Below are 27,369 nucleotides of genomic sequence, written 5' to 3'. Positions count from 1 at the left end.
ATTCACATTGTCATGAGGTACTGACATATATAATAGGTAGATAATTAGCAAAGAGGAGACTCTAGCTATATAGCTTTAAGACGGTTACCACTGCCCCTATATTTAGGTGTAGTTTTTCTGTGATGCAGCTATTTTGAGATCATTAATACTTCAGTCAGTAACCTCTGTCTTATGATTCTATAGTAGTCCTAATTAATTAGTAGATGGGCTCATTCCTTTGTTCTGCCATCAGAGGTAAATAGAAACTTGTTCACTTACTAACACTTTAATGCCACATACTTACATTTTATGACATCTTTGGCCCATAGTTTGTAGCCAGAAATATGTAGGGATAATCTCTTATGTACTATGTGGAAGCAACACCTGTTGATAAAAATCTGATGGCCAATAAGCTGAGGCCAGATTAAAAAGTGGTACAGCCTACCGAGAAAGGGGACTCTGGAAAATAGTCATGAAAATTCCCCACCTGAGGAGGTCAGGTGTATGAAATTGAGGAAAGTTAATCAATCATGTGGCAGACATAGAATAGTATAAATGGAATAATTGAATTACGAGCTAGTCAGAGAAGCCTCGCTTAAGGCCTGGTCATTAATGACTAATAGCCTCCAAGCCGTTTTCAGGAACTGAGGCATGGGTGGAAAAGCCCCACAGTTACAGGAATAACTTCCTATAACTTTGGTTCTACGGTTCTAGGCTGGCCAGTTAACCTCTTCTGCTCTTTTCCTTCCTACATAACACAGACAACTAGAAATGATATCAACTTTTCCAGGAAGCCTTCTCTTTGTCATTTGATCTTTCACTAAGGGGGACTCTTTCTACCCCTTCTTCCCTGAAAATAGAACTCCCAAATACTTGAACTCATGCACAATTTCACACATGGTCACATACATATAGTCACATGCGTATACAATCACAATATGCCCTGTATAGTTACACATAGCATCACATATGTACATACTCAAATACACATGCACAGGCATACACAAACCCATGGAGCTACACACAAAATCACACAACTATGTATACACCCACACATATCTACACATGCAGCCAAAATACAATCACACTCCATCACATGTGTACAGTCTCACACCTATGTATCAACATTGTGATAGCCAGTCATAATGAAGTCACATATGCACAATCACACACTTATACAATCACATTGATGTGATTATACTTGATCACAAGACAATCATATGCACATGACCACATATACAAATCACATACACGCACACATGATCACACACAAATCAAATATATCCAATTAGACAGAATTACACACAAATAATCACACATGCACAGACCTCAACCAATCAAACACACATGGGTACAACCCCAGACAAAAATCACAGATAAATCACATATATGTTATCACACAAATTTCATACATACAAATTACCTACAACACTGCACAAATCGAATACAACCATACATATACAGTCTATGTAAAATCTCGTCTGGTACAAGCTTCTGATTCTACCTCTAACTGCCTTCTTAGGCTACAGATGAGAGTTCAGATAAGGACACCAATATTCGTTTTGTTAGCATCCTTTGCAAGTTCTTCTGTGGTTTGGCTCTTGTCTTGGGATATGAGAGTAATTATCTTATATTATTTTGTAATTAGCCTTTTGCATTTTATATCCTGTTTATTTCCATTCAAACTCTACTAGGAAACACTTTGACCACTTAAAATCTTTAATACACTCACATTTTTTCCTTCTTTCCTGGTTATTTCCCAGTGCTGTCTGAACAATATCAGGAGAAGCACAAATAATACCATTTCTCTGTTTAACACAAATTCTGGTGACAGAAACTACAGTTTCCCAGAGAGAAGTCATAGAACCGCTTGGGATGTAGTTTACACGACTCTCCAAAGACTCCACATGAGAATTTGGCCATGTGTTTACTACTAGAATTCAAAATGGGAGAGATAAACTCCACAGTGAGGCAAGAGTGGAAAGAGCCAAGCAGCAGGAGCGAACAAATGCTCCCGGAGGAAGCAAGCGAGTTCGCTAGCTGAGAAGGGATGCTTGCGATGGAAGCTGTCTTCCGGTATGTGAGCCCACTGCACAGAACGGCAGCCTGGAGGATTGTAAACTCAAAGCCACAGCTGTGTGGGGCTCAAGTGGAGTCAGCAGGAAGCCAGTCTGCAACCCACAGCCAAGTCCCTGTTATAGTGAGCAGAGAGATGGACCAGAGTGGTTTGCCATTCTCGTTGCAGAATAAAGGACTCGCAGTTAGGTCAAACACCATATGTTGAAAAGCAAGATAGCGAGAAAAAGGTCGGGAGAGAAGAATTTAATTTTATGTGTAAATGTGTTAGTACGTATGTTCTACTTTGTCATTATTTCCCCATATTGTTACAAAGCAAAGTTAAAGCACTTCTTTAGAGAGAAAAACAGTGAATTCAAAAAATACCACAATGTTTTTATCAGTTATCCACACTCACATCCCCAAACGCTGGGACTCACTCCTCCATTTTGTTTATAGGTCAGTGAGTCAGCTGTGCAGGTTTCTCCTTTTATTTGACTCTTGTTCTTGCAGCCAGGTGTGTGTGTGTGTGTGTGTGTGTGTGTGTGTGTGTGTGTGTATGTGTGTGTTGTGTTTCATTTTGCATGTTTGTTGTGTTTGAGCTTGTGTGTGTACGTGTGAGTATGTGTGAGTACATATACACTGATTTATTTTCTCATGTACTTGGGTTGTCCAGCTAAAGCCTGGGGACCTCTGCTTCTCTGTATGTTTCACTGGATGCTCATGCTGGTGACACAGTTGCAAATGCTTCCTGAAAATAAGGCCCTGACCTCATGCCCAGTAACTTCCATCCATCACATTACCTTGGTCACATAAGATACAAGGTCAACACAGATTCACGGGATGGGAAATGGACCTCAGTTCTTGGTAAGAAGCTATGGTAAGAGGCAGATTCCGAGGAACTGAATGCAGAGCTAGGTACCAACAACTCCTGTAGCCCTAGCACTGCACCATGACACAGTGTAGGGAAAGGAAGAGGACGGTCTGTGGAATTTATGAAATAGCCATACAGTAGTTAATATTAGCATCTCAGGATTATTTTACCCACATTTCTATAAGGAAGCCACAGAAAGCAGTTTAGCACCTCTGCTCATCTGCCCCAGTTTATTGTGCTGGCTCCCAATTTAATAACAAAGATTTCAGAAGCCCATGGAATTGCCGTTCCTTTAGCAAGACAATATCCCCCAGCATCTAAACCCCACATGATAAAGGGTAAAGAGTAAATATTATCTTCCTATTTAAAAATCCAACAGAGAGTGGATGACTGAGTAAATGTCAAATAGAATATTCATCAAAGAGGATGTGCATATGTGTGTGTGTGTGTGTATTCTTATGCGTATTTCCCTGTCAACATAGTTTTCCATCTTGCTTATTTTATAGTGCAGAACAGAAATATTGTGATAAATTAAGATTATTTTTCTTAACCTTTAAAAACATATTTGTGTGTATGTATAAATCCACCTCCCTCTTTCCATCTCCACCCTTCTCTCTCTCCCACTCTCTCTCTCTCTCTCTCTCTCTCTCTCTCTCTCTCTCTCTCTCTCTCTCTTTCTCTCTGTGTGCGTGTGTGTGTGTGTGTGAGTGTGTATGTGTGTGTGGCATTCATGGTTGCAAGAGTGCATGCCACAGATATGGACGTTAGAAGCAATTCTGGGAGTCCATTCTCTCCTGCCATCTTTTGGGATGTTAGGATCAAACTCATGCACAAGTTTTTTTTTTTACCCCTTGAGCTAAATAATGGTCCCAAATTATTTTTGAGAACCGTGTACAATGTAGTAACAAACTGTGAGGCTTGCCCATGACCATGCCTCAACATTCCATCTACAGATGTATACTCAGTTGAATAAAAAAACGGCTGTGCCCATGGCCTAGCATAGTCTGAAACATACACACACACACACACACACACACACACACCCACACACACACACACACACACACACCACCTAGCTTGGAACATTGTAACCAGTAAGTAGCTATGCAGCTAGAAAATTCTCTTGGATTTTATGTGTTGCTCTTTCCAAAGAAAACATTCTATCTTAATCTTAGGAAGGGAATTCAGAGAGCTTTCAAGTAAAGTTGAAAGGGACTCAAATAGCATCAGTCTATCAGCAACCTCACGTAGGCTTTGTGCCAGACATTTCCATGCATTTTTAAAGTCCTTAATGACACAATGAGATTTCTTTTATCTTAGATTTGGATGAAAGCAGAGCACTGCAATTCCTTCAAGTCATTACCAGCAACATTTTATTTTATTAATAGTGTTGCCCTGCGTGGCTTTCTTCACAGAAAATAGAACACTGAACATGTTCATTATACTTTGGCAGGAATGATTGTCCAAAGTGCTGTCATAGCTTTCAGCCCCAGGATTCTAAGGTATGGACCTGCCTGCTACTTGTTTACTTATTTGCACTTGAGATTCATCTTGTATACAAAAGGGGAGAATCAGGAACATCGTTGAGTTCATCAGAAGAGTTTGCTGGTCTTTCCACCATCACCAGGGGTGACAAATATCTCATCATTTTCAAGAAGAAAGTGTCTCGTTTACAAATCAATGGATGAAGATTCCATATTAAGATCCCATCCTCTTGGATTCATTGTGACCCCATTCTTCAGTGTCCATCTTCTATTACAGATTAACATGACACTGTTGTCCTAGAGCTCCCTTCCCAATCTCCAGGCTTTTTCTGTGGGGTGGAGACTCTCAGATATCTTTGCAGTTTTCCTAATATCCAAGAAGGCAATGGGGATGAGAATGGCAGCTGCAGACATCCTATGAGCTGTGGCTTTGGTGTGCAGAGTGTTGGCACTGGAGTGCTCCATCTCCCAGAGGACAGCACATTGCTCCTGCCTGGCTGCTCCTCTCTGGCTGCCTTTTGTCTCTGCTTTGTCTCAGTTTTTTTTTTTTTAATTCAAACTCTGGTCAGTGAAGACCCATCTCAACTTCTTATAGGATAGGATTCTGTCTGCTTTGGTGGGAAGACCTCTGTAAAGTCCGAGAATCTGAGTGGTTATATTTATTTATCTAAAATTTACTGTGCTCTAGCAGCCAAATTTGCCTCAATCAATCCTTCCCCCTAATTCTTATCAGTCTGTCTTTCTGTCTGTCTATCTATTTATTTATTTGGTTGGTTGTGAGGCTACCTTTTAACATCGGAGATATCTTTACGGCCATTGTATTTAATACTGAAAATCTCTTGCATTAGGTATTATTATCATCCATCTTTTATAAACAAATCTTAGGAAGATGGAATCTGTCCAGTGTTATCACCAATATAAAAAAAAATCAAGATTTAAATCCTCAGTTGTTGGCTTCCAACTTCTGTGACCAACTACTGTATCAAGTGCATGTGTATTTTAAATTAACATACAATTCATCCTACAAATGTGACTTACGAAAAATAGCACATTTTCCTTTCTTAAAATGAAATTAGTTTTCTGGTTAGATTTTAATTCTCTGAAATTTGGACTCCTTTTGGATACCAAGAGCAGAACTGTATGTGGTGGTAGAACATACATCATACTGGCAATGAGTTCTAAAAATGAGCATACCTTTCCAGCAGAGGAGAATATATAATATTGCCCCTTTAATTTCTAGCTCACTCTTCTTACCACAGCATAGTCTGTTATCTAGCACAAAGAGCCACCTGAAGCACAGAATTCCATATCCAGGAGGGTGGGTGAACAATAATGTATAATATTTAGCTTTGATGAAATCTTGAGGCAAATGCTTCCCCACCCATTCTCCCTGTCCATTCAGAGGTCTTAGCACTTTAGCAAGGTTCTGTGAAAGACTAGACTCTTGGTGTTCAATATTCATGAAAATCCAGACCCGATCTTCTATTACATTTTCTCTCCCTGTCTGACAATCTATGGAAGTAGTTCTCAACCTTCCTAATGCTACAACCACTTAATATAGTTCTTCATGTTATGGTGACCCCAACCATAAGATTATTTATTACAACTACATAATTGTAATTTTGCTACTGTTATGAATTGTAAATACCTGTGTTTTCTGATGGTATTAGGTGATCCCTATGAAAGAGTCCTTTGAACCTCAAGGGGTCACAACCCTCAGGTTGAGAGCCACTGTTCTCTCTCATCCCCATTTTTTCCTATTATAAATAGGAAATTTCTTAAATCACTGGGGTTTCTGGAAAAAATCCAGACTCAGGGGCTGAAGTGTTTGTTGTCACTTCTGCTTTCTTTGGAATGTTTTGTGCTGTATGGTTAGAACCCATGACTCTATCTAGCAGTCATGCTTGCTATTATCAACTGGAAGCCACATACTGGCAACCCCCAGGTCATATGACGCTGGAAGGAAGGAATCCTCAGACTCAATACTTTCTGACAACTGAGCTATGTTTAAAAATCGGGAGCTTTCCCACAATCACAACTGAATCTGGAAATTCCGGATGCTCATTAGCAGAGGCTGTGTAGCTTCTCTCTTCTTGACATGATTTATGATCTCTATCATGCCTATCACTGATTCCTGGAGTCCATCAACTTACAATGACCTTTTCCTCTCACTGAGAAGTATATTTCAATTTCTGTGCATCTATGCAATGTGGAAATACATAGACTAGACTAAAAGGTGTCATACTTCAAGAAAAATGATAAAAATAATTTTTTTGCAAGAGTAATACATATGTTTGTTGCATGCTTCAGGTACGTGAAAAATCATTTATGCTTTAGTGGAAGAAATCACTCCTGCTGCAATTGCTGATATGCCTGTCTTTCCTACAAGCATCTTAGCTACCATCCCATCCCTGACTCATCCCATCACTGACCCATCCCATCACTGACACATCCCATCACTAGTTTCTTCCACCCTCAACCCACAGCAGGCTCATTCTGTCCCTGATCCACCCCATTACTGACCCACCTCATCCATGACTCATTCCTCACTGACTTTACTGACTTCCTATGAGCAAAATCTCTGAACAATGAGGACAGAGAAGCTGGGGTGTTTTTTGAGACCACTGTTCCTCTCATTTATAGGTTTGTTCATTTCTATCTAGGCATAAGTTATGTGCTAATAACTCTGTGTGTGTGAGTGTGTGTGAGAGAGAGAGAGACAGAGACAGAGAGAGACAGAGAGACAGAGACAGAGACAGAGATAGAGACAGAGACAGAGACAGAGAGACAGAGAGACAGAGACAGAAAGACAGTCAGAGACGGAGACAAAGACAAAGAGAGACAGACAGACACAGACAGAGAGAGAGAGACGAGAGAGAGAGAGAGCAAGAGAGAGAGAGAGAGCATGAAACATTTTGCTTCTAGCTCAAGGCTTTCTGTTTTTACGTCTAAAAATGCTTCAGTCAGGCCAGGCTGACAGCACTGAGCCAGAAGCAGGCCCAGCTTCAGTTCGCCTGTGTCCTATGTGCAGAACTGTCCTTCATTCACTTGGTGATAACAGTGGCCCTAGGGAAGACCTGTGATCTCTGTGTGTCCTATTCACCCCATCAAAATTTTCGAAGTCGGCATCTTTTTATGTTCTTAGAATGACTTTTAGATGTAAATAGTTGGTAGTGATAAAAATAATATGTTTGATTATGTCAAATTAATGTATTATCAGCAATTCTGTGTCATAAAGGAACAGAATAAGATTCTGAAGAGCTGAGACCATAGCATAAAGCCTGTTGTACATAAGTGTGAATATGTGTGTATCCCCAGAAATACCACAGATACAAGCTAGGAAAACTGAGAGTAACCGGTAGGGTCTGAGATTGTGTTAAGGCCATATTTATTTGCATACCTTTGCCCACATCCCCCACCCCCCATTACATTCATGAGTATGCAGGTCCCAGTTCTCCACTACTTTCAGAAATCACCCTCTAGGGATTTTTCTGACTTACTAAACAACAGTAGTTTAATAAACTACTGCAGCAACCAGTGGCAATGTTAATTAGAATTGGGATCTCCTGACATGTTTTCTTTACTTCAGCAATTCCTCCATTCCTCAATAGGGCTGTTAAGAACAGCCATTCCAAGGAGCTAAACTACTTTGGGTAAAGCAATAGTTTGTATGAATGTGTATATGTGCAAGCACCTATGCTGGTAGGTAGGTGTTTGGAGGGGGGGGGTGCTCACCTGTTAGGGGCATTTTAGATCAGCAGAGGAAGGAAACTGATGTGTTAGAGAGAAGTGAGTTCTTACAGCATTCTTTCTTCCCTATGTAAGGTATGGTATCAATAATAACTATGAAGGAAGAGGGTTCTGGATTACTCTTCTAGCATTTCTAGTAAAGCATTAGTGGTCCAATGACTTAGTAAATTAAAGAAGGAAATAATGAAGTGTGCAGAAGGAGAGGCAGTTAAAATCGGCTCATTTTCTTCTCTTCCATATCAGCAAGTCCAGAATGTTCTCTTCTTGCCAATACTTTCTTATTACAAACCTAGGCCATCTTTGTGGGACGATAACTTTCAGGTGGTAGCTAACTTGCTTGAAACACCAAAGGTGAATGGTGATTTAGTTTCTCTGGTTTTCTTCACTGATGAATCTGTGGGTTTTTTTTTTTTTAGGACATATTTGGCATATTTTACACTCTTGCCGTTCAGAAAAATAAAGCTTAAAGCATAAGAAATACTTTTTCATCTTTTCCATTATTACCCCATCCCTTAAAAAAAAAAAAAGACAAGAAAAGGGACAATAAAACTTGAGTATTAGTAACAGTTGTTTTTTGTGACATTACATTTGCAAACATTGGAAGCACTTAAAAAACAGATAAACCAACAGTAATCTAGGAAATTTACTCTGACATGGATTCCAAGGTAGGTTGGGACATAGATATTATGGGAACCAGAAAGAAGATCTCAGAGATATGAATAAGGCAAACAGGAGATATTGCAAAGGAAAACCAAAATTCTAATAGACTATGCATGTTCAAAAAGGGAGGAAACAATAGGCTGAAAATATCCAATATTTTTTATGGAAAATGGAAGTAGTAATCCTGCTACACACTGGGAAGCCAGGGCTGGAGGGGAACTGGAGATTGGTGCAAAATATTAAGAGTACTGGTCTTTTCTTCCCAGGGCATGAGAATGACTAATTGTGCAGAAGGCACCGAGACTCAGGACCAAACAAGAGCACGTGGGGAAACAGAGCTTCAGATCCTGTTGGGTCAAGAAGGAGAAGATATCAGAAGGCAGGGAATGTTGCCCTGTGGGGAAAGTACAGGAACAGAGAGTAATCAGAGCAGGATGGGGAGAGGTGCCATAGATGGATAGAGGAGAGAAATGTAGTCAGTGTCACTAAATATCCAGGGAAATAGAAGTAAGGGTCTCTGCACACGTGTATGTAAATGTATGTGTGAGGTACGTGTATGGGCATTTAGGTGCTTAGAGGTAATGAAAGCCAACGTCCACCAGGAATGCACATTATACAGGTGTGGTGGCTCTTGCCAGTTTTCAACTTTATGAGATCTGGATTCATCTTGGAGACAAGTTTCTCAGCATAACTGTAGGTAATTTTCTTCACTGGGTTAATTGAGGTGAGATCCATTCACCTTGGGTAGTACCAGTGCCTAGGATAGGATACAGCACTGTATATAAGGGAGAAAATGAGTACAATATTCATCACTCTCCATTTCCTGACTATGGAAACAATGTGATCAGCTGCCTCCAGCCTTCTAGACAGTGGCTTCTCCTATTCCTCTAAACTGTTGGCCCAAAATAAATTTGTTCTTTCTAAAGTGGCTTTCGTCAGAGTATTTTATCCCAGAAAAGGAAACCAATGTACCTTTTGTTGGTACATTGGTAAGGGTCACCAATGTACCAACATGTATGCAAATGTATATGTGCAGTACATGTATGGGTGTATCATTCTCTGAAATTTACAAGCGATTGTCATCCCATATTTTTAATTCATTGTTAGCTCCACTCCTCAGAAACTATATCCTGGAAAACAGCATATATGACCAATTACTATTTATGTAGATGAATAAGCAATATGGTGAATGGGAGAAATAAATTCTGGAATATATTTGAATTCTGAGTAGCTCCTGTAGACCCAGGGTCTTGCTCACATCAGACTGTGCCACCTACTGTGCAGCCTCTTTAGGTCCTTTCTTTCCCAGGCTTCTACCAGAAAGTGTAAACCAGAAGAATGGCAATGTGCTGTGCTCTCTAATGAATTTCCAAACTCCCACCAAATGACTCTGGACACAGCAATTACCTTCTTCAAATACGAAGGTCTTTGGAGTCTTTAGGCTTGGAATGACAAAACACAAAATAGATGCTTCAGGAGCCTGAGATAGGAGAACATAGAAACTTGGAACACCATTTCCTTAAAGTCTGCACTTGTTAGACAGGCAGGCCAAAGCGCTCAAGAGCATAAGGTATGTTTACCAGTTTCTGGACAACTTACTGTTTAATATGAGTCTGGTCATTGACTACAGAATTCTGTCATTTCCATTCACAGGCTAGGTTGTTTAAAGTTCTAAATTATGGACTCCCTGGATCCTATCTCAACTCTCTTCTCTTTCCTGTCTCCTCTCTTCCTTGTGAATGGCTCCTTCAGTCTAGGCTTGAAACCTATCCTAAATTCTCTAGTCCTGGTCTGAAGTTCTGCTGAATCTCATCAGCTCCACATCTGCAACTCTAACTCTCCGCTGGCCTCTTGCTTAGATATTAAGGAGTGTTTCCAATTAACCGGCAGAATTCAAGCTCCAACTTCCTCAATGATTCCTGCTCTGTATCTCACCAGACACTCTCTGTCACAGGAAATGCTCCTCCTGTCACTCAAACTTAAAGTCATCGTTGGATGCTCCACCATATAAGATAAGCCACATTATTTATTTAAAAGTCGAGCCATGCTGTGGTAATTAAGAGCCTATGTTTACACAAATTCATTATCTCGACAAGGTGTAAGCTTTCTTCTTTACTGAGGGGAGGAAGGATCTCATTCTCTCAGGGATGGTCCTTTCCATTTCAGACAAGCAGTTGCTCTCATAATTACCTTTCTCAGTTCTGAGCACTTGATTGGAAATGAGAAGACTGCTGGGGTATACTGCCTCAAATGTCAGTTTTCAGCTCAGGGCTGTGAAAAAAAATTCTCTAAGGAAAGCAGCACAGAATCATGAGCAGGATAGACAACTCCAAGGACACGATGGCTTCCAGGAACAGCTGTAGAGAACCTGTAGCTACACACTTCCCGACTCAGTGGCAAAAGGCGCTGGTAATATTAACATGTAACTTGTGCTTTATGGTAGAAGTGTATCCAAGTAATATGTGGGGTTCTTTAGAAGTTCATCTACCTTAGTAGATTCCCACTAAATTGTCTACAGTTCTTTACACTAAACACATTTATTTTTGCACCCTGTAGATTTTCAGGTTTCACCGAAAAGTATGTCATTTTCTTTCTCCTCATCCTGGTGAGTCTCTAGAAATCACTCTCGTGTCAATCAAAACACCTGACTAATCCTTCCAAAGTCAAAGTCTCCCAGGAAGAATTAAATGGTTTCTATTTCACATCTTTATTTTTATATCAACTTGACTGAGCTAAGGCATGCTCAAATAATTGGTAAAGCATTACTTCTATGTGTTTCTGTAAGGGAGTGCTTTCTGCAAGGGACGAATATTTGAATAAACAGGACATCAACCACATCGATGTGAGCAAGCACCATGCTATCCAGTGAAGGTCTCAAAGGATAAGGACAGATTCTGTCTCTCTTCTTGAGCTGGGATAATTTATCTTCTCCAACCCTTGGACATTAACCATGTAATTTTTTAAACCTCTAACCTCAGACTGTGGCTTGTACCACTAACATTATTTGAACTGTATTATGCCATGAGTTTTCCTAGAATATTTGCTTACATGTAACTGATCTGGATCTTCTAACCTTTCATGATGAAGTGAAAATATCCCTCATAATAAATCTTTCTGTACAAACATAACTATTTGGTCTGTTTCTTTGGAAAATATTCAGTAAAATAAATGAATACATTACATTATGACGATCTACTTGTATATCAGTAGACTTTTAAGAACCAATGTAAGAATATTTGATTGATTATTTTGATCCTTGGCCCTAAGATGTTGGCTAGTGTATCATAGATTCACATATAACATTTTCGGTTTTGATAAAATATGTCTGGTTTCTAAATATATCATTCACATACATTAGGTAGAAATTAGACAATTTCAGATGTCAATGAGATACTGATATGCTCCAAGTTAGTTATTTGCCATAGTTGATAAGTGTTGTCTACTATTCTTATTTATATATTTTGTTTTTGAATAATGTATAAGATAGTCCTAAATGTGTTTTTTTACCGTATGCACAAGTAGTCCTAATGTTACTTGTAGTTGTTATTACAAACATCTCAACAAAGGCAAATTTGAGAGGAAAAGGTTTATTTTTATCTCACAATACCAGGTCAGTAGGAACTTGAAGCATCTATTGACAAAGTTAAAAGAAAATGAATGTATGCATGCTGGCTACTCAGCTCACTTAATATTCTCATAGACTGCTCAGGGCCCAAGCCAAGGAATGGTGCTACCCACAGTGGGTTGAATCTTCCCATATCAACTAATATAATCAGGACAATCTCCCACAAGCATGACCTCAAGCTAACCTAGTGTAGACAGCCCCTTAGTGACATTGAGAAGTGAGACTAACTATCACATATACCTATGGCCAGTGTTTTTTTAAACATAAATATCATTTAGAATTTCTGCTAAGTGTGTAGAACTTTTCCTCTCTCAGTTTTTAATTTGTGCTATAAGGGGAGTTCTTCACAGAATTCATGGGATGGCTCCACCATCAAGCTTTACACAGTATTCTAAATCTCAGAAGCTACGGCTGGTCTATTCCCAGAAATATCCCTCTCCAAGTACAAAGATCCTCTGCCCTCCTATATTTTAACTTACCTGTGTCAGAGAGTAGGTAGGTTAAATTAATATAAATTGCTTTCCTAAATCAATATCAAAGTCAGAAAAAAAAACATGAAAGAATTGGTCTTTTCTTCACAGTCTTAGCACTCTTTGGAAAACAGAAATCCGAAGTTTCTTGATTACTCACTGTTTATTTTAATTGACAGCTCTCTGTGAGTCCAACATGTAGATGAATCAGATCAAAGCAAACATATGCTGCTTTAAAATTTTTTATGTTTAATAGTATGTATCTGTTAACCATGCAGGGTTGCATTGTGGATTTTAATCTCAAGATGTGAAATTGAAAGGTACATTTGTATTTTTTCCTTTGGTTTGGATGTGAGAACTTCATACATGCCACATTCCTTGTGACTGTGAGACTAAAAACAGCATCTCCCTCTAGTGCCTTCAGATCATTATTGACATATTTCTATCCTCAGCTTTACTTCTTTTTGAATTATACAAATCACCTATTTTTTTTTTATGAAAAAGGACCACAGACACGAAATTGTGTAATTTTCATAAGTTGAAGTGGCTTGAGTTAAGGCCTGTAGTCATTTTTGAAGACATTTGGTACCAAGTCTTTCTTAACTGTAGGCTGTTGCATGGCAAAGCTTCAAGAAGCATCATTTCCCTTGCCATCACTATGAGTAGCTAGCTAGCTATACCGTGATATTCTGCATGTGTCTACCCCTTAAGGTGTGTGTTTGGGAGCGCCAGTGTGAGTGCAGGTAGATCAGAGGGGATGGTTCCCTAAATGATATCTGCATATGAGCAGCTTCTAGACTTGTAAAGCCATATGGAAGGACAGGGTCATGCTTACCTGAACTGTGGTTTCCTGCCAACAAGGTGGGGCTCACAGAACATCTGCCCATTCTGCTGGTGACCACAGGTGGACCTGGGGTTCCATCCCATTCTTGAGCTTTCACTGGCTCTCTAGACGAAGATGCTCCATGATGACCTCTCTCTTTGCTGTCCAACTTTGGTAACGGCTCCGTGCTGTGGCTTCGAACTTTCAGCTCCTCTGTGGATTCTGTGTATTAAAAAAATTACGTGTGATTCAAGAATTAGAAGCACCCTCAAAAATAATTTTTAGAAATGATTGAGTGTCTTTCTAAAGTACTTGTAAGGTATTGTTGAAAATGGGATTGTATTGGAGACTCTGGTGTTTAAAATGTAACAGAGAAATAACTCCCTTGGGGGATTTTCTCTCTTTCAAAGATGTGGGTACTTTAGTATCACTGGTAAGAAAACAGTTTTCTCTTTTGCTACAGAATATCTCAGTGACTCTTGGCTCTTCTTTATTAAACACCCCCTTACTTTCATATTTAAGGGATTCTCTTAAGGAGCATGCTATATTCTTTCCTACTTTATATTCACTCACCATTCCTTTACTCTACTGTGGCACAAATTCAACTCAACCATTCTCTAGGACAGCTTTTCCTATGAAAGTATAGTAAGTTTTATTAGCTGAAGTATTTACCACAATTCTTAATAACCTACAAATCATCTCCCACTGGTTTTTATGTATTCAATTCTTTTCATTGACAGGTCCTCCCTTTTCTTGTATAACATTCTACATCAACCCTCCTTTCTGTGTCATAGGTAATTTTCTTTTTCAACACATTCTTTATTCACTGGTCTTCCCTAAGACACTAGCTGAGACACTGTTGTCATTCACTATAGATTATTTGTATGATCTTTATCCTTCTGGTTTCAACAACAACAAATTCACTTAATTGTTAATGCTTTTCCAAGCTCTTCATCAAAAACAAGCTTTTTCTCCTTTGTTGTAGCTTCTTTATCCAATGGATGCTTCATAGATATACAAGTTTGACATTCTATGTAATCTACAGATATGTTCACTCAACTAATGGCTTTTCCTGTCTATCCATTCATCCATGCTAAGAAATTACCTGTTCTGGTCTTTAACTGCTAAATCTCAAATCTAAATCTGTCAGTCAAAAGATTCTACTGACTGTTTCTGATCTTTTCTAATCCTTCTCTACTTGGTATCGAGTCTACTTCAACAACCCTAATTCAAGCTATAATTATGCCTCTTTATTCATCACAATCGACTTCCTTGACTTTGTCTGCCACACCCCAAGGTATAAGACACACCATCCATTTATAATGCAAATGTAATCATAATGTACTCCTGACAGAAATTCTTTGAGGAGTCTCCTGCTCACAAACTAAAAACTGAGTTCCTTTAAGAGTCTGACACATTGGCCTCTCCTTTCTCTCTAAAATGATACCCTGATAATCATTGCACCCAAGGAACAATGTCAATATGGCCATAGCCTCTGTTACCCTCCTCCACTCCTGGTGCCTTCTACAATGTCACCCTCTCGGCCTTGACTAACTTTAAATGTTGTCTTTGCTCTAGCTGAGCAAATGAACTCACACACACAGTGACTTAATCTCAGTGGCTTCTGAAGCTTCACCACTCCATTGGCCATGCCTTCTGGCCATCTGTATATTAACATACTGTATTATATTTCCACGTCTAATTTGTCCCCAAGCCCCAAAGGTTTGAAAGCCTCATGCTTGGTTCTTCGTTGTTGTTGTTGTTGTTGTTGTTGTTGCTGTTGTTATTGCTGCTGGTTTGGTTTGATTGGGTTTGGTTGGGTTTGGTTTGGTTGGGTTTGGTTGGGTTTGGTTGGGTTTGGTTTGGTTTGGTTGGGTTGGGTTGGGTTGGGTTTGGTTTGGTTTGGTTGGGTTGGGTTGGGTTGGGTTGGGTTGGGTTTGGTTTGGTTTGGTTTAGTTTAGTTTTGTGTCCCTAGAACTTCTGCCCCTAGCAGTAAGCATCCTGTTTAATAATGACTTTACTTAATTTACAAAGCAGGTTTTTCAGCTCTTCAAACATCTTTCTACTATGTACAGGCAATACAATATTTCTAATAGCAGCAGAGAATCAAATGGCAATGAATGTAATAAAGTGGCATGAACTTGGTAGTGTTCTTTAAAAAAATCTGATCATTGATGATGATGATGGTGATCAGTGATGATAATGATGATGATGGTAATAAATAAAATTTATCAAATTGGATGTTTAATTCAGTTGGGCAGTGGTGGCACATGTCTTTAATCCCAGCACTTGAGAGGCAGAGGCAGGAGGATTTCTAAGTTTGAGGCCAGCCTGATCTATAGAGTGAGTTCCAGAACAGCCAGAGCTATACAGAGAAACCCTGTTTTGAAAAAACAAAGAAAAAACAGAAGTTTAATTCATATAAAGATTTTTGAAAAACAATAATAATTTTAAAATATGTTTTTGTCTTCTTGTCTTTTAATTTAGCTTTAAATATTCAACAGCTTTCAACAGGGTTGATAACTAATGTCATGTTTGGTTCCTCATTATCTTGATGTATGGTGGGAAAGTACAGGCTTCTATGTATTGAGCAGCAATGGTCAGGGCTCTTAGGGCCTCACAGGGCTCCAGTTGGCAGTATGAGCAAGCAGTAATTATAGACAGAAAAGGGAAATGGTATACAGAAATAGCACACATGGCTATAAGGCCTGATTTGGACATGCTGTGGTAGTTGCAGCTTGTGGTTGGCTAAAATGATGGGTCAATACTCTGCTATTTGCACAAGGGGATGCTGTTAAGTAGGGGTGCAATTGTTTACTTGCAAGCTGGATGATAGGAAAGCACCTGTGGGCCAGATTTAATTTCACAATTTTTTGCTGCTCTGCTCTCCTATTCCTCTGCCTGCTGTGAGTGTCTGCCAAATGAAAGCCCTGAATAAACAGCCTCTTTGTTCTCATCTGTCTGGTTTTCTTTTATTTTCACACTGCTCTGGCCTCTTCCAGTTCCAAGAAGCGACATAGCTATATAATTACAAGAATTGCATTGTATGATAGGAACAAATCAGAAGGGTAGTCCAATCTAACAGCAATATCAGGAAAAGGCCATGTCTCTAAAGACACCTGTTATAAAGTTAGATTACAGTTATGCTGCACTCAAATATAAGAAGTCAAAATATTTTCATGATAACATATTTAATCATAATCATTAGAACAAGACCATTTAACCAACACTTGCTATTCAGTGTTCTGAGACAAATGGAATTAAATTAGCTCCAGACATGATCAACATAGGCCATTCTCTAGTTGTTTATTAACAGTCTCAAACAAAATGTAACTCTGTCTTTGAAATGTCATGGCCTCAAATTCAAGGGCCCTTCTCTTTCACTTGAATGTCTCTCCCACAGAGTAATCCAACTTGTGCATATAAGACTCCCTTCCTTCTGTTTTCTTTCTCTCCCCTTCTGCCATCTTCTCTTTAATAAACTTGTCACCTATACAAGAGCCCCTAGAGCTGGAACTTGCCCAAATATAAATAAATGGATAAAGAGCACAAATTTAAAGCTGCATCCAATACCAGAGATTCAGACATTTTAAATATGAAAGATTTGTGTGAAGGCAACTCAGACAAAGTCAGCCTCTTTGTTCTTATTCAACTTACTCTACTGCAGATCTCTGTGGAGTGTCATTTAGTCCTCAAGCCTCAACTATTTAAAAGCCCAACACAGCTTCAGAAACAAAGGGGAACATTATTTTTCTTCTTTGTGTCTTTCTCTGTTTGTAAGTGCCAAGGGTTCATTTCAGTGAATGTTGGCAGGTGAATTTAGAGAAACAAAATGATTGAAGACTCTGTGAAGTTCAGGATTAAATATGTGTAACTTTCTGCATGCCTCAATTAGAAGGCAGAGACAATTTATTAGTATGAAAATCATAAGTGTATTCTTGAGCCTTTATTTTGTAATAAATCTGTTTCCTATTACGTATTGAACTACTTTTAAAAACCAAGTAAGTATTTTTGTTAAAATATAGAACTCTGTAAAATTACTGCCAAAAAGAGAAATGTGGAAAGTAGACCACTGAACTTATTGGACTAAGACAATTGCAGTAAGAACTATGCAGTTAAAAAATATTGCAGGCTCAAAGAAATCTTCTATTCAAGAAGTAAGGACAACTACTCATATTCAAATATTTTAATGTTGTTTAAAGGCATTTGAAACTAGTATTGAATCTAGTAGAATAAACTGTGCATAAGATCCTTCTTATACATTATGTGGAAACCCTCTACAGATTCTGTGTTCTGCACACTGTGTTCATCCAAGAAATGGCTGTGCTAATGCTAACCAGATAATTGAAAAAGTATAGATACTTATTTCTTATATTTCTACAGCCTGAAAGTCCAAGACTGGAAGGTTCACAACTACTGAGAGACTTCAGTGTGTTATCATCCCTTGAAGGTAGAATGGAAAGAGAACAAGTAAGAAGGAAAGGAAGAAGGTTTGGAGGGAGGGAAGAATGGAGGGATGGAAGAAGGGAAAGAGGGAGGGAAAGCAATGAGAGAAGAGGGAAGGAAAAATAGAGAGAGATAGCAAGAAGCAAAATTACTCCTTTATAAGAAATATCCTCTCGTTATAATTAATCTGCACGATGATTAATCCATACACACAACAATTAGTCCATTCACAGCATTCATAGAAAAGTCCTGAAGACCTCACCCATCATTACTACTGATAGATGATTTAGGGACACATGCCAATCACAGCAGTATGCTTGTTTCTGAAGCATCTTCTTAGCTTCTGTCTGGTTTTGTTTGTTTGTTTGTTTGTTTGTTTGGAGAAACACCCTGGTAAATACATAGTGAGCTCTCTTGTCTCCCCTTGGTCATGTCTTTGTTACAACACAAATGAACTCTCATTCTCTTTGTGATCCTAACCTGAACTCTAATTGCATGTTATTGTGTCTTTCAAAACAGTGCTGTGTGGAGCTGAGTGCTGCCAGACAGAGACGGTTTACCTGTGAGTCTAGACAAACAGGAGGTCCTCCTGTGACCCTGTCATCTCAATTTCTTGTATCTCTAGGGAAACAGAGCAAAAATTCTCCTGTCTCCACAATCAAAGGTCAGTGGGGATCAGGGGCAAATTTTTGTTTCTCATCATTCCTTCACTCTTGTGTGAACCTGTCATTTGGGGTCAGTTTTGACATCCAAACTTCTCTTCAAATATATATACAGAAGGAGAATAACAACTCAGATAACTGCAGATCTGATGGTTTTAAATGAATGAGAAAGTCTAAGTTTGTTTTTAAGAAGGTAGTGTAATACCTCTGCTGAAGCAGAGTTTATTACACACCAAAGCCTAATGAGATGTTTTCCTTAAAGATGGAGTCTAATGTATCCTATGGTTGCTGATCAAGCTGCTATGTAGGCACATACCTTGAACTGGGTTTCCCATCTCTAAAGTGCTGAGATTACAGGTGTGGACCATATCACCATATGTGAGATACAGGAGATGAACCCCATGCCTCGTGCACACTACTCAAGCACTGGACCAGCTAAGCTTGAACCGTAGCCCAATTCTAACCTTCTGAAGCAGGTTGGGCACCTCAAAGTCCCTGTGCAACTCACCCAAACTCACAAAACGACCATTGGTAACAACCTCATAGGGAACCATGATCCTGTGGCACGGCTTAGCTCAGCACTCTGGAACTCTGCTGCTGACGTAGGAATCAATTGTTCTCTTTCCCATGGGTGCAGGAAAATCAATTTAACAATTATTTAACAGGAAATTTTACTTATTCTTCTACTTTGGACCGTGTTTGTCCTTAAAGAAATTATTTCGTTGTTCAAGCAGACGATTTGAGGCTGTGACAGTTATCCTGAGGTATAACCACCAAGTTGTATGTATCTAAAAACCGTTCACCAAGATGACCAAGCAACATGGAAGTACCTAATTATTATGGTAAAGCTTGCATCCAGAAAGCCTAAGAGTGCAGGGCTGAGGGCAATATGCTCAAATAATGCCACTTACACTTGCCTTGGTGTTCCTGGCATGAAAGCTAAGAAGATCTCTGGGCAGAGGCTCCTCACAAAATCCACTTGTCCTCTCTCTGAATGAACTGAATTCATCTCTCCATCACTCTTTGTAACAGGGAGAATGACAAGAGCCCATTTTAGCCAGTTGTAGATGAGGGGGTGGTGACCGCTTCTTCAAATTGTGCTCCAGAAAGTTCCCAAAGCATCTTTAGGCTATAGCTTCTGCTGCACTATGAAATTTGTTGAGGTCTTAAGAGCTGGCAGAGCTTACACATGGAACTTCCCATTAACAGAAGCTCATCTTTTGATCTATTAATTGATTGTTACCTCATCTGTGATAAAATTTGGGCCTAGAACATGCCTGATTCACGGATCCATTGTATGGCCTTAAACCATTCATTTTGGAGTTTATTTTTGTAGCATTTGGACTATCCTAGCACAGAAGCTAACATGTTAGTTAAATGCAACATCTTTTAATTTTTAATGAAAGAAAAGATTTTCAAAGTATACTGACAGGAAAATTAAAGAACAGTGATATTAGGTAGGTTGACAAATAAATGTCAAAACATTTGGCTGTCAGGATGGCCCTTGCAGCACAAGCCTGAAGACTTAGGTCAAATCCCAGAAACCTGCAGGAATGGAGAGAACCGATTCTTAAATATTATCCTCGGTCCTCTGTACATTTGACATGATCCAGATGAACATGTACTCACACAAGCCAGCCCACAACATACCCAGAAAGCTCAATATTTCAACATCATTTTCCTCCTTGCCTTAACTCTAGAAAAATGTCTTTAAGAGATGTATAATTTCCGATAAATATTTAAGAAGTACTTTAAATGCCAAGGTTGTAATTAATTTATATCAAATAGACAATAGATATGCTGGAATAATCACCCAGATATTTTACATGTATTATGTACAAGAATTTGAATTAGGGTGGTACCACATATTGAATTCTTTATAGTCTGTCCATCCCAACTAGCAACAAATAGGTAGTTAAATCAGTCCAGTTTCTGTAGTTTTAGAAGTCAACATAAGATCCTTCGAAAATACTCAGAAAAAAATATTGAACATTTCAACATGAAAATACTTTAGAGATAAGCCACCTATTAAGGTAATGTGCTGATGTGGGCTTGTGATGATCTATGGTAGATACTCTGCTCAATTCTGTGAATAGGAGGAGGCAATATTGACCACACTTATTTCCCAAATAAAATGATAGAACAGAAACAAAAATGTTCCTAAGCACCCCTCTAACTGTCTGTCACATGCCTGGACCTCTATTACAGTTGTAGAGAAAAGCAAAGCACCCAGGCTTCAATAGTGCCATAACTCTGCTTTAAAATATGCCTCCCTCTAAAATGCCCATGCTCTATCTGTCTAGACATTTTCAAATCAGGCATTCTACTTTCGATCAATTAAACAATGCAGTGCATTGTTTAATTCATGACCACCATGGGAAAGGGACTCTCTAAGACAGAAATAAAAAGTTATATAAAGTAATACAGAAGTCACATTCTGATAAGATTCATAAGTGGAGATGGTCACTGCCATGTGACTTCATCATTCTCACCTTAATGACAAAGCTCACTCAGGTTTTACAACCAAGAAACACCTGATTGGTGAGCAATTAGGGGTAGATGTGACCTCCAGTTGGACTGACTGCAAACACTGTGTTGACTTTATTATTTTGGCATATTATCTTCTTTCTAGGATTGTATTCCTTTATTTCTGGCTATGTTGTGTAATACCAAACTGGGCCACTTTTAAAGTCCATTGCAAATCTCAAGCACCATCACGCTTATGTACACATTACTATTACTTGCTTTCCTATATTTGGTCTGAGACAGTGCACCATCTTCCTTTGATATCACCCAGAGATGGGATTTGAGTTCTGATTCCTTTTTTATTGCACCTTCATAACGGAGTGAGAAGTCCATCAAGCTATGTGTCTGTGTCAGTTAGACTATAGGTACAGTTACATTGTTCCTGTTGTTGCCAGACCAAGAACTTCCTGCATGAATAGTTCTGAGATGACTTCCACATCCTTGGCCACCCTTTCCCCCCCAGAAAGCCACTGCTGTATATGAATCAATACCCAGACACATAGAAAGAAGGTAAGTTAAAACATGAGAAATGTCCAGCAATATCAGACAGCATAGGCCAGACTTTCAACAGTCAGGTAAAGGAGCAAGGTTTTGGGATCCACAATATGTTCTCTTCCTGCTGAAAATACATGTCTATGGGAAGGAGGTGTATCAGAGCTGATATATAAATGAGCAACAGAAGCCAATATACTTTGGCGCCATCAGAACCCAGTTCTCCCACCACAGCAAGCGCTGGATACCCCAGCACACCTGAAAACCAGGATGCTAACCTAAAATCCTATCTCATGAAGATAATAGAGTCCTTTAAGGAGGCTATTTTATTTTTGATAAATGGAGAAAGATGTTATTACTTTTAAAGAAAATTTTGCCCTCAAGAATTAAGCAAAATCGATCCAAATGCGAGCATATGCAGTTACCCCCAAGTCAGAAGCTCATGATCATGTCTGCTTTACCTCTGTTCGCATGAAACTCAAGTGTCTTCGCATGAATGTGAGTAGGCCACCAAGCTCTGGCCTATCCTTTGCAACAGTTTGTGTAGTCCTAAGATGCCAAGAGGCAGAACTACTAAAAACTTACTGGCGTTTCATCTTTACAAACAGCTTTTAGTGTTTACATTTAATTCAGGTGAACTTAAGGCAATTTGCAAAAATAATTTCTATTTGTCTGGAATTAGGATTCATGGGGACCCAAGTCCATTACCAAAGTCTTGCTTTGTGTGCATGCCCCACTACTAATTTCCATTGTTTTTTGAACTACAAAGCTAGCCTAACCTGATACAATTTTGAAACAGTTGAATAATTTCCTAGACTAAAGATGTGCTTTTTTATACAAACTGGGTGTTTATACAGAATGCGTTTAGTTACTGTCCATATCCAGGACAATCCAACACCTGCAGTATAGATGAAATGGAGAAAATCTCTGGAGAAGTAGCAAGGAGGTAAACAGATTAAAGGAAATACATGTAATTTTGGTTATTCTTCTCTAAGAAATTAGAAAATATTTGGCTTCATTTGAAGAGTTTCTGCTTACTAGTATCATGAGAAAAACAATACAATAATTATCGTTAAAAGAAAGTCAAAGAATGGTTTTTTGATAAAGAAAAATGGAGAATTGTATTGATGCCTCTGTCTACCCTCTCTGTTTTTGCCTACTTTTAAGTGATCAAAGCAGAAGATTCCTTTGAACAGTAGAAGACAAAGAAAATGACTAGGTAATGGAAGTAAGGACTCTGTTAAAAAATATTTTAAAAGCTAGAAGGAAGGACTTTGGTACTGGAGTATGATTTTATATATCATCAAGACTAAGTTATTCTGTATTGGAAATTACTAGTAAGTATTTAGAAATCATAATCAAGGTTCCTGTTGCATAGGTTAATCATATAATTTAGAAATGACCTAAATGTTCTTGGAGGATATGAAACATATATTAATAATGCAGAGTATGAATTTACACCAGCAATGTGGGAACTGTGTGCAAAGAGCACACCCCCTGGGAACTTTGATGCAGGGAGTCCCAGCCAAAGTACAGTATAGTGACCATGTCTTTGGAGATAAAAGCCCCTGAGTGCCAGCTTGGACTCAGCTCTTTATTAACATTCAGGCCTTGGGCAGACCACTGCTCTCTTCTCTGCGTCCATGTGCTTAACTGTAAATGAAGCGTTGAGACTCAAGGATCATCAAACCCAGTATTCTCAGGATAAGTGCTAGAATAGAGGCTATATTAAATACTCTGATTCCTGAATGTGTGTTAGAAACGCATGGGGATAGGTTTTTTATTTTTCTTAAGCACTTCACACTTACGCTACAATTAAATTGAAATTTCTAGACTTGGTCCTCAGTATGGGCGCTTTTAAAACTCTTTGTTATTTCTAATATGAAGATTTGGAGCCACTGTTTAATATTATGGGGAAATTTTATCACTGTTTGAAATAATTTGGATTGTTAACTTGGCTAGGTCCTTTTCTTCTATGGTCTTAGCTATTTTTAGATAAAATTGTCCTAATTATCCTCTTTTTTCTCAAGAGAATGGAAAAAGTAAAACCTGTATGAGCTGGTCTAGTTCACAGTTTTAAGAACTTTTTTTTTTTTCCTTTAGAAAGGGGTATAGAAAGAGAAGGAAAATGCTTGATTACTTTAAAATTGAAGATAATCTCTATAATTTATTTCTGTTATGATTAGCCTTCCAATTCTTATAGAAGGCAAGATAAGGCTGCCAAATCTAAGAACATACAAAGTCATATAGTAGTGTGAATGGTTTCCGATTATTTCATTGGTTGCTTCATCTATACTATCGCGTTAAAAAACAAACAAACAAAAAAAGCAGACCAACTCTGAAAGGAAGCCAACTTCATTACGTCGATGACAATACCATTAGGAGATAAAATATACATATAGCCTAAGACAGACAAGAAGCATCTCACTTATCATTTCCCAGGTTTTCAGTCTTGCATGCCTGTGCATTTTTAAAAGAAAGGTCATAGTTCAATTCTTTTAATTTTGAAGGAAAGGCAAGGTTTTTCCGCTGGTAAGTGGGAAGTGTGTGGGTAGTCGAATGTATGCACAGGTGCAATCAAATTTAATTAAGCCTCAAATCATTTTAACAGACAGATGGGACAAAACCCCCATCCGAAAAGAATTCGAAACATTTAAGCACTAAAAATATTAATGTAAGAGAAGAAAAATATCACTTCTTTTCTTCCTGAAAGATGTGACTCTGAAAATACATTCCTGAATGTTTCCAAAGCAAACATCAAATGCGAAGAGGAACAGCACCTCACCCCACAATAAACAGAGCTTTGAACGGCTGCCCAGCCAAGGAACAAGGGGCTGACACTAGAATCAAAATTACTAATGGTCATATTTGAGAGAGATGAAGATGATATTCATATGAAAAATTCTACTAAAAGAAAACAATAACCTCTCCAATGATAATACAACCAATGTCTCCAGCACCAAATTTACACAGAACTGGATTTTTCCTGATTTCAATTTACCAGTTTTCTCAAGAATGTGGTTGAAGAGTGCATGGGTGTGTTGGAACCATTCTAGGACAATAAAATATGCCAGAGTATCTAAGGGAAGAAATACACATAAAAATCAATAGGGATGTTAACCTGATTTGATATTTCTCTGCAAAAGGACATTTTAAATGAACACACTTAAGATAAAAATCATCCTACTGGCCAAACCAATAGAAATATATAGATACATAAGTAATATTTATTTTTCATTATGATTTCATGATTATAATATAATTACACAATTTTCCCTTTCCTTTTATACACTCTAAATCCTCCCACATATCCTTCCTTGCTCTCTTTCAAATTCATAGCCTCTTTATTCACTATTCATTAATTTTTGTTATATACATGTGTGCATATATGTACCTATGTGTATATGTGTGTGCATTCTTAAGTACATAAATATAACCTTCTCAATGTGTATAATGTTACTTGTATGTATGTTTTCAGGGATGACCATTTGGAATTGGGTATCTATTTAGTATAATCTTCTCTAGAGAAACGTATTTCTCCTATTCTTGGGTTCCTTAGTTGCCGGTAGTTCTTTTTGTAGAGTTGAGGCCCTATGATAATAATAATAATAATAATAATAACAACAACAACAACAACAACAATAATAATAATAATAATTTGAGACTGTCATTCCATCTATTTTGATCACACTTTTTCCCAAGTCCTTCTAGATCTACTCCTATATCATAGCCAGCAATTACATGCTCACTTTCTCTATTTTTGTCTTTCTCTTTCTTAACCCTCCTCCACATACACACATGCACACACACAGATGCACTCACATACAAGTGCACACATTCATGCAGAACTGTCTCATGAATCAGCTAGCGAAGGCCAATAGCTCGTCACCTAGAGATAGGCTTTCTTACCCACTTTCTCTCTCCCATGCTGCATGTGTGTGTGTGTGTGTGTGTGTGTGTGTGTGTATGTGTGTGTGTATATAGGATTCATATATTCTGTCACAGTTGCTATCAGTTCATATGTAGAAAAGTCCTTTTGTGTCTGGAAACCCTCTTTCTTAGAGGTCAGCTCATGTCTGATGTCACTAATTTCTTTAATCCTGTCTTATCTTTTTTCATAATTAGTAACAGACTTTTGGGGAGCAAAATCAGTCTGATTGATGAAAAAAGACCTAGGAGGGTTCTGTTATTCAGTCTTTGGGATTTATGTTCATATGTTTAAAAAAGAAAAGACTAGGAAGAAAAAGTCCGGAAAAAAAAAAGTGAAAAAGAAAGCGTTGGGGTACAATGCTTGCAACACAAAACTGTTCAGATGAGGCCAAGACTATATTCAGACCTTCCTGGTGGATGCAAATATGAGCTTCTGAGTCCAGGAAATGTGTCAGGAGAACCAGAAAGATACACTGGGAGAAAGAGAACTAGATTGATTTCTAAAGTGTTCAGTCTTTTTTTTTTTTAATAGATTTATTGATTATTGTAAATAGGTACATTGTAACTGCAGGAGAGGGTGTCAGATCTCATTATGGGTGGTTGTGAGCCACCATGTGGTTGCTGGGATTTGAACTCAGGACCTTTGGAAGAGCAGTCAGTGCTCTTACCCATTGAGCCATCTCGCCAGCTCTTGTTCATTCAGTCTTAAGCTACCGGTTCATCCTCTTTCCTGCACTTGTCTGTGCAACAAAAGATTTTGTCCACCATGTTTTTCCTCAGAATAGTGTTCTCTTTGTTATAAATACAACTCTAGTCTTCATCTCATCTTTTAAGATTGTCTTACATTGTGATGCTCAAGGAAAAAATAAGAGGAAATTCTAAATGACACTTGAAAAGGATGTCTGAATTTAACAATAAGGCATGAGCAACAAAAGTAAAGAAGTTAGAATAAATGCAAACTGGGAAACATATGAATCGATGGGGACAATCAGCAGAATGGAAGGACAGGCTGTGGAGTGGGGGCACTAGTTACAAGCAGCCATAAGGTAGGTATAAGGACTTAAAACCATACTAGGAGCTAAGGAGTTGGTCCAGTGAATAATAGCAACTAGAAGGATCTGGGTTCAAATGCTATGTATGGCCATTGATGCCTGTAACCCCAGTGTTAGGAAGCAAAGTTGGGGGAGTTTAGAAGCTGGTCAACCAACCTAGCTCAAATAGTGATTCTGATTCAATGAAAAGACACATCGTTTTGAGGGAATAAGGAAGACTATGGAAAAGAAAGTGACCCCATGTCCTCTGGCTTCTGCATGTGTGTGTGATTGCATATGTAACACACACACACACACACACACACACACACACACACACACACACACACACACCTGGATTATGTCTATAACATCCATGACCCAAAACCCTCACAAGCTCAAACCATACAACTTTGGGCAATATATCTGAGTATGCATTCCTCTAAGGATGATATGTTAATGACTAATATATACATATAGAATGACCAGCATTATTAATGATTATGGAAATACAATTCAAACCTGAAATGTAAAACTTCATAATGAGTAACATTTTTTTTTT

At 38.5% G+C, this 27,369-nt stretch overlaps 1 protein-coding gene across 2 annotated transcripts in view; it reads right to left on the bottom strand.

Moving 5' to 3' along the window:
• The window catches only part of Nyap2 (neuronal tyrosine-phosphorylated phosphoinositide-3-kinase adaptor 2), a 250,872-nt gene that overhangs the window by 52,767 nt on the left and 170,736 nt on the right, over positions 1 to 27,369 (bottom strand). For both annotated transcript variants that reach the window (XM_031368160.1, XM_031368161.1), the window contains exon 6: positions 13,733 to 13,942. In XM_031368160.1, coding sequence (XP_031224020.1) covers positions 13,733 to 13,942 — 210 coding nt within the window. The remainder of the gene's footprint in view (positions 1 to 13,732; positions 13,943 to 27,369) is intronic.

This window comes from Mastomys coucha, unplaced genomic scaffold (assembly GCF_008632895.1).
Source record: "Mastomys coucha isolate ucsf_1 unplaced genomic scaffold, UCSF_Mcou_1 pScaffold14, whole genome shotgun sequence".
Taxonomy (NCBI): Eukaryota; Metazoa; Chordata; class Mammalia; order Rodentia; family Muridae; genus Mastomys; species Mastomys coucha.
This window is presented reverse-complemented; position numbering and strand designations above follow the sequence as displayed.